The sequence below is a fragment of the Sinocyclocheilus anshuiensis genome, unplaced genomic scaffold (assembly GCF_001515605.1).
Source record: "Sinocyclocheilus anshuiensis isolate Anshui unplaced genomic scaffold, SAMN03320099.WGS_v1.1 scaffold1530, whole genome shotgun sequence".
In the NCBI taxonomy this organism is placed as follows: Eukaryota; Metazoa; Chordata; class Actinopteri; order Cypriniformes; family Cyprinidae; genus Sinocyclocheilus; species Sinocyclocheilus anshuiensis.
The window spans coordinates 722,349-734,767 of record NW_015542493.1 but is presented as its reverse complement, the minus strand read 5'-3'; the positions used below and the strand labels follow the sequence as shown (position 1 = coordinate 734,767).

General features: G+C 35.9%; 2 protein-coding genes across 3 annotated transcripts in view; one reads left to right on the top strand and one right to left on the bottom strand.

The window, feature by feature from the left end:
• Positions 1 to 1,018: 1,018 nt before the first annotated feature.
• Positions 1,019 to 11,148, top strand: LOC107694120 (cysteine protease ATG4B-like). 2 transcript variants are annotated; one of them, XM_016493731.1, is made up of 13 exons: positions 1,019 to 1,095; positions 2,173 to 2,274; positions 2,355 to 2,426; positions 2,541 to 2,639; positions 2,714 to 2,815; positions 3,205 to 3,277; positions 3,463 to 3,542; positions 6,326 to 6,525; positions 6,688 to 6,766; positions 9,442 to 9,587; positions 10,149 to 10,205; positions 10,301 to 10,391; positions 10,493 to 11,148. In XM_016493731.1, exons 1-13 carry the CDS (start codon positions 1,086 to 1,088, stop codon positions 10,564 to 10,566), a joined length of 1,185 nt encoding a protein of 394 aa, XP_016349217.1. In that variant the 5' UTR covers positions 1,019 to 1,085; the 3' UTR covers positions 10,567 to 11,148. The 2 variants fall into 2 exon arrangements, with proteins under 2 accessions (XP_016349217.1, XP_016349216.1); XM_016493730.1 differs by lacking the exon at positions 1,019 to 1,095 and adding an exon at positions 1,106 to 1,252.
• A 5-nt stretch (positions 11,149 to 11,153) lies between these two features.
• The window catches only part of LOC107694123 (thymidylate kinase-like), a 3,794-nt gene continuing 2,528 nt past the window's right edge, over positions 11,154 to 12,419 (bottom strand). The window contains exon 5 of the mRNA XM_016493734.1: positions 11,154 to 11,345. Coding sequence (XP_016349220.1) covers positions 11,235 to 11,345 — 111 coding nt within the window. The 3' untranslated portion in view covers positions 11,154 to 11,234. The remainder of the gene's footprint in view (positions 11,346 to 12,419) is intronic.

Genomic DNA, 12,419 nt, shown 5'->3' with positions numbered 1-12,419 from the left:
GACCATACAATTCAATGAGCCATAAAATATTTACAGAAAAACCTAAAGGAGGGCGTAATAGACATTACTTCAGCTTTATATTACTTCAGCTAAACTTCCCAAGAAGAATTACCCTTAATGTGTTATTAATTATATTGAAGTCAGTATTACAGTCCAAAAAGAGGATCACATATTCGTCTATTTTAACTACTTAGTAGAATGTATCAAAAATCGATACCTGCTTCCAAAAGTAATTAGAATTACAGTTACAGAATAAATGTGTGAGAGTTTCAGATTGAGAATGACCAAAAGATCTTTGAGGTGAGAGATGTCTTCTTTAAACTTATTTGGCAATAAAATAAGTTTTTAAAAAATTGTTACTTTGCTGACCATATTTTATCAATAGAAGGTATAGGAAAAAAATATTTTCCATTGTACAAGTGCTTTTGAATAACAATGTATAATGTTTATGAGCTTTAATAAAAAAAAAACAATTAACACACACACGAGGGATGACGTCCGCGTCCAGTCACATAATTTCTGCTGCACTTGCTGTCAGATGATGTAGAATATTGAGTTAAATAATCAAAGACAAATCAATTTCGGTTAATGAAAGGATAAATAAAAATCATATTATAAACAGTTAAGCTAAAGACAAGTGCACGGACTGGGATTTTTAAATTGCAGGTGTTAGTAACTTAGTTGACTATTATACTTTTTACGCAACAGAACAACGTCAGAGGTAAGTTTGCAAATTTAGACAGAGCATACACCATTAAAGCTGCTCACGCCATTCCTAACATTTGATGGGAAAGATCCTGGACACGAAACATTTCTAATCAGAAATGCCAATATGCATTAAGTACATGTATGTAGCACTACATTCCTCTCGATTTATTATAGCTTGTTTACATCCACTTCCCAGAGAACAACATATCCCGCCTTTGGAGAAATTCTATTGGCCAAAAATAACACCAAATTCATTGAATTGATCTGATTGGTTATCACAGTAATGACGCATGCTGACCAAGGCGGAAGTGCTTTCCTACTGGTCAGGGCAGTATGAGGAACTCTCAACAAACAAGATAGGCTGAATCACTGTCGGGATGGATGCAGGTAAGAAAACCGCAGGAAAACAATTCCTTTTACATTTTGGTCATCTGTCCGGATGTCATGAAATTGTTAAAAAGTAAAATTCTTCTATCGTCAACCAAGTACGCGCCTGTTATCGGAGAGGCTGCTTCTACAGTTTGGGAATTTGTCGTTAAATATGGTACATAGATGTCCCAACTGCTGCCAACTGGACAGTAAAACAGAACAGTCTGCTGTCAGATGAGGGATGGACACAGTATTGTCTTCTAGATGTCATTGCACCAAAATGCTACTGGCTTCCGTCAAAACTGTTAGGCTGTATTTGGCTGTGTTTCAGAGTCTAGTCAGCTGTCTACCTTGAGCATTGTGGACATCAGGAGCGTTCCAGCGCACGAATGATACCGTTCAGCTGTAAACGCTTTAGGGAGCTTGTCCATGTCGTTTGTTATCAATTTCTGCGTACTCTAATAATCTGTTTGTCAATAACCTTTACACAGTGTCATGTCTTTAACCCTTTGGTGCATGACATCCATTAGAATTAACAATTTTGTAGCCGTATTAAATAGAGTGAAACTTATATAAGTTGGGACAACGTGAAGTTACACATGCACAGCGGTATAAATGCAGTAAAATTGGTAGTAAAAAAATCAGGTACCACTTTAAAATAAAGTTGAATTTGTTAATGGATTAGGTGTAAACAATAAATTATAAATTACTATTAATCTAGGTTAAGGTTAATTTATAAATAGAGTTTTAGTAATTATTAATTCATATTTGTTCATAATAAAGGATTATCTTATAAATCTTGAAATATTTACATAAGTAAATAAGTAACAGAAATTAGCTTAGATAAATGAATGCTTTATGTTGTATGTCTTTAATTGCATTGGACAGATGTGCATCTCTAAATGCAGTTGGAAAAAAATATTGGAATGATTATAAGTAAAAAAAAAAAAGATAATGACAGATAGATGGCTAAAAAACTGAAAAGATGTTCAAAACAATATCTTTTTTTCACTCGTATCAAAAGCTCTTTTTAATGTTTCTGATGGTCTGTAAGGTATTGAACTTCCAGTTGGTCTTTGGCTTTTCTTTCAACAGCTACTCTCACATACGACTCATTGCGCTATGGAGAGATCGAAGATTTCCCAGAGACCTCTGAGCCTGTCTGGATTTTGGGAAAGCAGTTCAGCGCTCTAACAGGTAAGGAAATTGATTGGAGACATCGAAGGTCTTGTGCTGTCGTGTTTGTCTCTTGTTTCATGAAGTTCTTTGTGCCCCAGAGAAGGATGAGATTCTGGCAGACGTCACCTCACGTTTGTGGTTCACGTACAGAAAGAACTTTCAGCCAATTGGTGAGAGTCAGAGCCCTCAATCTTGATCTCACTGTCCAAGGACTGCATTTAATTATTCATCTGGATAGTCTGTTTAGTTTTACAGATGGTTTGTTAATGGATGTGATGTTACAGGTGGCACTGGGCCCACTACAGACACCGGCTGGGGCTGCATGCTTCGATGTGGACAGATGATTCTTGGGCAGGCCTTGATCTGCAGGCACTTAGGTAGAGGTAAGACAAACCTGTGTTATAAGGTTGGTGATTATGGTGTCTGCTGTTGTCTGAGATGGTTGTATTTTTATTAGACTGGACATGGAGTCCAGGTCAGCGGCAGAGAGCAGAATATATCAGCATTCTCAATGCCTTCATTGACAAGAAGGACAACTATTATTCCATCCATCAAATAGGTACTACTCCTCATCTACCTGCTGCCTGCATATTATAGGAATAGTGTTAAAGTTACTCTTTTGATGGGTAAGTTACTGCATTGACATTGCTTGTTGTTTTCCTCAGGGTAAGACAAACCTGTGTTATAAGGTTGGTGATTATGGTGTCTGCTGTTGTCTGAGATGGTTGTATTTTTATTAGACTGGACATGGAGTCCAGGTCAGCGGCAGAGAGCAGAATATATCAGCATTCTCAATGCCTTCATTGACAAGAAGGACAACTATTATTCCATCCATCAAATAGGTACTACTCCTCATCTACCTGCTGCCTGCATATTATAGGAATAGTGTTAAAGTTACTCTTTTGATGGGTAAGTTACTGCATTGACATTGCTTGTTGTTTTCTTCAGCTCAAATGGGTGTTGGTGAGGGCAAGTCTATAGGCCAGTGGTATGGTCCAAATACAGTGGCACAGGTACTCAAGTAAGTTGGCCAAGTCAAATTAAATACTTATTATTATTTTTAAAAATCACCATTATCCTTTGCTTTTTGTAATTATTAGTACATAATATAACCGGAATATATTATTAAAGCTCAGTAATCCTCAAATAAACTACTTTTGCTGTACTGTCTTTGCATAAAATCAACTACACTTTGTGCCCACCTAGGAAACTGGCAGTTTTTGACTCCAGGAGCCGACTGGCAGTTCATGTAGCTATGGACAATACTGTGGTCATAGAGGAAATCAGTGAGTCTTTCATAGTGCCTCTTTAGTAGGCTTAGATGGAATCTGAAGACATTTGCGTTTGCTTTTTCGACACTAATTTAGAGGGGAATTTGTTAGAGCCCGAGCGATATATCGTTTAGCCGATACTATCGGCCGATATGAGCCTGTCGCCGATATATCGGTATCGGTGGATATGCCGCCGATATTAAATTTTTTTTTTGTACAGAACATATAACGCAGATTAAATGCTTCTGAATGGTGTAATTACTTAGTTTGTCCAGCAGCGCGCGCTCCATTGTTTGCTACTGGCGACCCAGGTCAGTGTAGTGTAGAGATGCGCGGATGAGCTCAAACTTCACCTGAGTCTGCTGCTTGAAATTATCCGCCTGTCACCCACCCGCACCTATATTTGATCGTCACATTACAATGATTCTAATTCTTAGTTTTGCATGATGATATGATGAATGGATGGCTCATTTTTAACAGCAGATTCAGTGACGTTAGAGACTAGAGCTGATCTGCGCACCGCGGCACGTGTCTGCGGCGCATCAAAGGGATAGTTCACCCAAAAATTAAAATTCTGTCATCATTTACTCACCCTCGTGTCGTTCCAAACCTGTATGAGTTGCTTTCTTATGTTGAACATAAAAGAAGATATTTTGAAGATCGCTGGTAATCAAACAGTTGGCGGTTGCCATTGACTTCCATAGTAGGAAAAAAAATGCTATGGAAGTCAATGGCAACCACCAACTGTTTGATTACCAGCAATCTTCAAAATAGGTTTGGAACGACATGAGGGTGAGTAAATTTTCATTTTTGGGTGAACTATCCCTTTAAAGTCTGTGTTACGGCCACCGAAGCTGATCGCGGCCATTCAGTCAATGCTGGTGTTCATACCGGCCGCGCCGCGGCCCAGAACTCATGCTTATCACATCGGTCACATCACATCGCGCAGCACGACAAAATACAAATAGAATTCTATTGTATTTTGTCGCGCCGCACCACTCGCGTCCGGTGTAGAATAGAACCCATTATAATCAGTGATGTTGAGTGAAGTTTACTGTTAAGTGCACTGATGTCAGACTCATTTTGAATAATAAAGTTTGTTAAATTGTTAAATACCCTGCCTCCATTACATAGGCCTATGTTTGTCACATCATTATAAGTGTTTGATCACCACATTTGAGTTATCATTGCAAATAATGTGTTAATGTATATATATATTCTGTTTATGTAGACTATGTACTGTATTCTATATACAGTACCAGTCAAAAGTTTGGAGACACGAATGGGAAGTGAACTTTTTTATACTGTACTATAATATAGCCTACACATAAAGAATATCGGCCGATATATCAGTACCGGTCTTTTTTTACTCCGTAATATCGGTATCGGCATCAGCCCCCAAAAAACCCATATCGGTCGGGCTCTAGAATTTGTGGAATTCTAGGAATGGATTTGAGCTGACTATATATTACTCTTAATAGTAGCCAAAAAAGCATGATGAAATTAGCCAGTATATTTAAAATATAGTTCACTCAAAAAATGAATTCTGTCATGATTTACTCACCCTCATGTCGTTCCAAACATGCATGACTTTCTTTGTATCGTGGAACATAAAAGAAAATATTTTGCTAAATGTTTTGTCTAAATTGTCCTTAAGATGGAATTAAATTCAGCATTCCTCAAAATAGCATCTTTTGTTTATTGCAGAAGTGAAAAAGTTCATTTTAAAATGTTAATTAATCAGCAAGTATTTATCCCCTTTCTTTAGTACTTGGTTGAACCACATTCAGAGATATTACAGCTCTCAGCCTTAGGTCGTTTTTTAATTTTGCACAATGTGATGGAACATTATTAGCAAACCTTATTATTTTAAATTATTAGCAAAATCCTCCTTGCAAAACCACTAAAAGTGAAGCAGTTCCTCCTTTCAGAGTTGTACAATGAGATTGAGGTTAAGACTCTGACTAAGCCACTCAAGGGCATCAATTTCTTCATTTTAAGCCACTTCAGTGTTACTCTGGAAGTGTGCGTTGGGCTGTTGTCCTACTAAAATGTCCTCAGTTTATAGTTTCTGGCAAAAGGGAGTAGGTTTTCATCCAAAATCTCCAGGTGTTATGCAGCATTCATCAATGTTAAGGAGATTTCCAGTGCCTGCGGCTTAAAAGCACATCAAATTGCATAGTCGAGTTAGAAAATTTCAGTTTAATGATAGCACAAAGTCTTTTACGTCTTTGTAGCATCTTCTAATGACATTTTTATATATAAGCTTTATTTGTAACCCCTTCCAAAAATCCTTTTTATACAACAGCTCAAAGACCATTGGCCCATGGATATCATTATCAATGGCATCTACTTAAAGTGTTTTTTTTTCAATAGGAACAAAACAATCATTTCTTAATAATTTTTAAACACTTTAATCCAACTGAAATCATGCCAGTTCGGTTTTTATATAGTCAGACGTAGATAATGTAATAGTAGCTCAGCTTGACATTGTGTGCTGTGCTTGTTTCAAAAGACAAAGGTGACGTACTAAGTGTATTTAATCTTTCAAATATTCGATTACACGTGTCATTGGTACTTGCACAGAGAGATGTTAACTTTAGCTCAACTATGCAAAACCTGCGGTAGCTCAATTATAGCTGCACATGTAAACATGCACTGGGCAAAAGTGTCGTAAGATATTATACATTTTGAGACCGTAAATTGTGAAAACAATTTTACAGGCTGAATAGTTGTTGTTTTTTTCTTTCAAGGTTGTTAGAGTAAATGACTTAATGTTTTTTCTTGGCTGTCTGTAGAGAGGTTGTGTATGCCGTGGCTGGACTTTGACAGGGGTGCATGTGCGGCTTCTGAAGAGCCTCGGGAAATGAATGGTGATCTAGAAGGGGCTTGCGCTATGGCAGAAGAGGAGACGGCTCTGTGGAAACCCCTTGTTCTGCTGATTCCTCTAAGACTGGGCCTCAGTGACATAAACGAAGCCTATTTTGAACCACTCAAGGTAAATCTATAACATTATCTGTCGTATGAATAGATAAAACACTCAACTGTTAAGATCAGACAGTAAGTCTGAGTAAGATACTAATTCTTCATCTATTATTGCTTTAATGATCACCTATTCAAGTTTGCTGACTGTTCTTCTTTATTCTTGTCTTATCCACAGCAATGCTTCATGATGCCTCAGTCTTTAGGAGTAATAGGTGGGAAGCCGAACAGCGCTCACTACTTCATTGGCTTTGTAGGTAAGCAGAGTTTTTCAAGCTAAACCTATAAAAAGTCAGTTCCAATAGCAAAGTAAGTAAATAAGTAAACTCTTTGCATATCTTTGTTATTGGCATAACAAAATAATGCATGCCCAATCAATGTCTATGGTATTTTGTCGCAAATTTGTCTAGTTACATGGTAGAAGCTAGTTGAATTACATAGATGCCAACATTTACAGGTATTGTGACATGCCCTTATTCTTAAAACCACAAATAAAAATATTGCATGATGAAAGACTGTGCATCTCAGACTACATTCATGGAACCATTGTTTGTCCATCACAATGTGTTTTGTGCACTGAATTATTTTTTTAATATACTATTATTGGGTCATTTCTCCAGCTTAAATTTTTGAATATTTTTTTCTAAAGAATAATAAACATATGGTGATGAAATCCAATATATTAAATGTTGTTAATGTTGAAACTAGAATTGTAGCTTGTTTCCCTCTATCAAAAAAATTACATAGAACAAATGTGCGCATGTAAACATTATTTATTCTTCAGACATTGCCTTTTATATGTAATGAGTATCAGCTGTATACAAAGTGACTAACATTTGGTTTTCAAACACTGAAAATGGGCCAAATTCAACAAATTGGTCACAGTCATATTGGGCTCCCCATATCTCTGGTGTTGAACCATTTAGGGCTTTAAAAATAAAGACTAAAAAAGAAAAGTTTATTAAGAACCAGAATTTAAATTAATATTGAGATATTTTTAATACTACTTTAGTTACAAGCATGCAAACTTTGGAAAAATAATATTTATGGTACTTGGACAGGTATGTTCTACGCAGTTGTTTTGATAGAGGGAAAACAAGATACATTTCCAGTTTCAACATTATTTGTTCTTCAGACCTTCCTTTTTAAAAGAAAAAAAAAAGTATCTGCTGAATGCAAAGTGACCACTGAAAATGTGTAACGATTTACTCTTGGAGCCATGTTGAGATTGCAATATCTCTGGAACTGAATCATATAGGGCCTTAAAAATGAAGATGCCAAAAGGAAAGTTTGTTAAGACCCAATATCTAAAAGGGCATTAAGATATCTTTAATACTTTTTGAGTTATAGGCCTACAAACTTTGGAGGAAAAATTTGAAAAGTGCTCTTTCCCCATTTTTGAATGGTCACCATTGGCACATAATGCAACAAAGATCGATAAAGTCAACAGAGTTTACTAACAGACCTACCAATCTCTGTGTAAAAATAACATTATGATGCTGCCATCTTTCTGAAGTCATTTTTAACCCCCTGTAATTTGGCTCTGAATCTCAGGTGAAAATTGCCATTTTGACCCCCCGCTACAAAATAGTGGATTACTCCGTAAATGTTCATCCATGACATTTAATATTTTGGCTTTCATCACTATACATGTTTATCTTTCTTCAGAAAAAAATATGAGCAAAATCAAAAATTTGAGCCGGAGACCTCTGGTTGAGTTGACACGGAATGACCCATTTATGTCTGAGTGCTAAAAATGCAATGAAATGGTCAAGTTGAGGCACATTACCTTGCTCTCAGTAGTCATTTCATAAAAAGAAAACTTTTAGCACTAAGACAAGTGTGTTCTGTGCAGTTGTCTTGATAGAGAAAAACAAGCTACATTTCTACATTTGTTCTTCAGCCTATGTTCTTTCAATACAAAAAGGATCAGCTGAATGCAAAGTGTTTGAAAACCACATTCGGTTTTCAACCATTGAAAATGAAAATAAAATTCAACAAATTGGACACTGAGTCACATTGGGCTTCCCATATCTCTGGAATCGAACAATATAGGGCCTTAAAAATGAAGATTACAAATGAAAAGTTTAAGAAAACAAATTTATAATACTTCTTGAGTTACAGACATGCACACTTTGGAAAAATAATATTTATGGCACTCAGACATGTATGATCCAGTGTATGTGAATCTGTAGGATTAGCTGTTAATTTGGTACCAGATACTGAAAGCAAAGATTCACATACTTTTGCAATGCACAGATATGTAACATTGGATCGTTTTTCTCAATCAATAAATAACAAAGAAAATATTTTTGTCTCATTTGTTTGATTTGGGTTCTCTTTTTCTAATTTCAGGACTTGTGCAGAAATCTGATCATGTTTTGGGTCATATGTATGCAGAAATATAGAAAATTGTAAAGGGTGCACTAACTTTCAAGCAGCACTGTATAATGCAACAAAGATTGTTAAAGTCAACAGATTTTACTAATAGACATACTGATCTCTGTGTAAAATAATATAATGATGCTGCAATCTTTCTAGTCATTTTTGCCATCCTGTAATTTGGCTCTGAATCTCGGGTGAAAATTGCCATTTTGACCACCGTCTACAAAATAGTGGATTACTCCGTAAATATTCATCCATGACATTTAATTTTTTGGCTTTCATCACTATAAATGTTTATCTTTCCTCAGAAAAAACATTGACAAAATCAAAAAATTTGAGCCGAGGACCACTGGTTGAGTTGACATGGAATGACCCTATTATTAAAGTAATACAAACACATCTTTGTTTATCTGAACCACTGCTGTTATACTGTGGTAGCTAGAAGGTTTATCTGTGGTTTAGTACAGATTATATAAATATGAAATGCTGTATGGCAGTATATTGTGTTTCAAACTGCTTCATCTTTTCTTACTGATGTACCCTACAGGTCATGAGCTCATTTATCTAGACCCTCATACCACTCAGCCAGCTGTGGACCCAAATGAAGACAGTCAGTTCCCAGACGACTCCTACCACTGCCAGCACCCTCCCTGCCGAATGCACATCTGTGAGCTTGACCCCTCCATTGCTGCTGTAAGTAGAGCTTTATGTATAAGACATAAATTATTAATTTCAGTATCATTTACATTCACCCAGTAGTGAATTAACCCTTTTAATCCCACATAACATTTAACATTGTGACAAAAATTTATTTTTTGGTTTGAATGGTCTTAAAAGATGTTGATGTATTATACACATTCCATTCGTTTGATCAAACGTGACAGTTTATTCATAATGTTGTAAAAAAAATTATTCACATAAATTGTTCTCTTAAACAATTGTTATATTTATCAAAGAATCCGGTCCAATCCAAAATGTATCATGGTATCCTTTAAAAAAATAAAAAATAAATAAAAATCCAGTCCAATCCAAAATGTATCATGGTATCCACAAAAATATTAAGCAGGACAGCTATGATAATAGTAAGATGTTTCTTGAGTACTAAATCATCAATCGCCTAGTTTCCTGATCAAATGTGTACTCACTTGTCTTGGAAAAATGTGGGATTGAATTGTTCAATAGTTATTGTTAAAAACCGCAAAAAGTAATTTCCTTTGAGTAACAGTATCATCTATGCCAAATGTTGTCCATCAGGGCTTCTTCTGTCAAACAGAGGATGATTTTGATGACTGGTGTGCACAGATTCGTAAGGTACTTAAGCCATAAGTTAATTTTTCATTTTTAGTAGCCTCAGTTCGTGTTTGAACCTTTGGATCACTCTTTGTTTTTGCGTTTACCTTGTGCAGGTTGCAAACTGTAGAGGTCTTCCTATGTTTGAATTGGTAGACAGTCAGCCATCTCATCTAATTACCGGAGATGTACTTAATCTCACTCCAGGTAATCTCGTATACTGTTTGTTCATAAATTCAGAATTGTATGAGTTTGCAGGGACTTACATGTATAAATACACAACATTATATTTCATTTTTCCTTAACAGACTTTTCGGAGTCAGACCGGCTCGAACGCTTCTTTGATTCTGAGGATGAAGAATTTGAAATCCTGTCCTTGTGAAGAACGTTTGCATTTGCCAGACTTTCAAAATTCTGTGGTAGAGCCTCTTCAGAGGAACGAGAAGAATACCACTGACGTCCAAAGCCACCATGGCATAGTCACCTGCATCAAACACATAGCTTTCTTCTTTAACAGCTATGCTGACTGCTCTGTGTCACCCTGAGTGAGCCGAGGTCAGGTGTCATGGTCACAGGCACTCAGGATCATCAGTATGTATTTAGTCGCATTTATGTGTATCCATATTGAGTCTTAACACTATAGATTAATTTTTAAGTGATATGGTGCCTTTTTACCCCCTTAACTTAAAACACCGCTTTGCCATAACACATTTTATGGTTTTGGTCTGGAGACCTGCTAATCAGATTTGATTTAGCATTTACTCTCAACCAATGAAAGTCGGTGAAATTTTGGACCTGTACGACATTGTAAATTACAACCAAGGAAGGTTGGGCATTTGCAGATTGGGTAGGATGGGCTTGTGTAATTATACAAGAATGATTTTGTCTTGATGTTTCAAATCTCTGTACACAAGTTTATTTTATGAATATTTATTTAATCAAATCATTAAAAAATTAAAACTAATTCTGTATTTTCTGTACTATTCCACATAGTGACAGAAAAAAGAAAAACATTTAAAGTGTATTTATTAAAAGTTTCAGGTGATCCGTTCACCTCCACAGCTCTCCAACTGGCTGATTCTGGGCTAAACTGATGATGTCTTCACTTAAAAGCTTAATATCTTTGTGCACCTCTTCTATGGTCCTTGCAGCATCAATTACCTAGAGATTGAAAGATAGAGATTAGGACTGGGCGATATAGCTAAAAAAATGCATCAACGATATAATGTTTCATATAGTTCGGTATCGATAATTATTGACTTTTTATAACCTTTTTTAAAACAGCAATAGAAAAAAAATGTTTTTCTATTTTTAAATTAACACAATTTATTGAGACAAACAACACATATTTTTTGTTTTAACACAAAATAAAAATTAAACATATCTAATGTTTTATATGCAGATTAAATAGGTCTTAAAGAAACTTTTGTCTTGTCTCCCGAGGGCGCAATGAGCAAAATAATGCAGCGCATTTAAATTGTCAACGCAAGGAAGTAACTATAAAAAAAGATGTGCATTACGTCTAAATTAACTAAAACTAAATAAACTAACTAACTTTAACTAAATAAAAATCAAATATAATTGTAAATTGCATAAACACTTATGAACAAAACAGCATCATGTATTTATGCATTGCTTAATCCAAAGAGCCGAAGCGCCATTCACACAGATTGCATTTCAAAACATATGAGACGCAGTGAAAAAGAGTAAACCTCCACAAATCCATGACGTGTTTTTTAAAAGTTTAAACTGTTTTAACTTTGCATGGCTTTCTATACATCTCTTGTGTGAGACGCAAGTGCAGCAGTCATATGTGTCCGTCTAAAAAATGTGCTGAATATGCGTTCTGTGTGAATTGGTTTCGGTTTTAACCTAATCAAGATCTTCTCCGCATTGAGCTTCTATATTTCTCTAATATTTTCAATGCATATCACAGCAGCGGCGCGTCTCGTGGACTAGACTAACAAAACATTAAAATGCAACAATGTCACTTACATCACCGCATCTCACGCGCCACTGATGACGCTCCCTGACACACTCCTAACATTCAAATGAAAATGTTTATTTTAAATTCGACTAATATTCATTTTTTTATTCACAATCTCCTCATCACAGGCAGGCACAGCACTCAGTTCAGCATGTGTTCGTGTTTGTGTGTGCAGTCTGCGTCACTCATAGCACGTGCCTATATCATGCGCTATATCGAACATTTTTTCTATCGTTATCGAAGAGGGT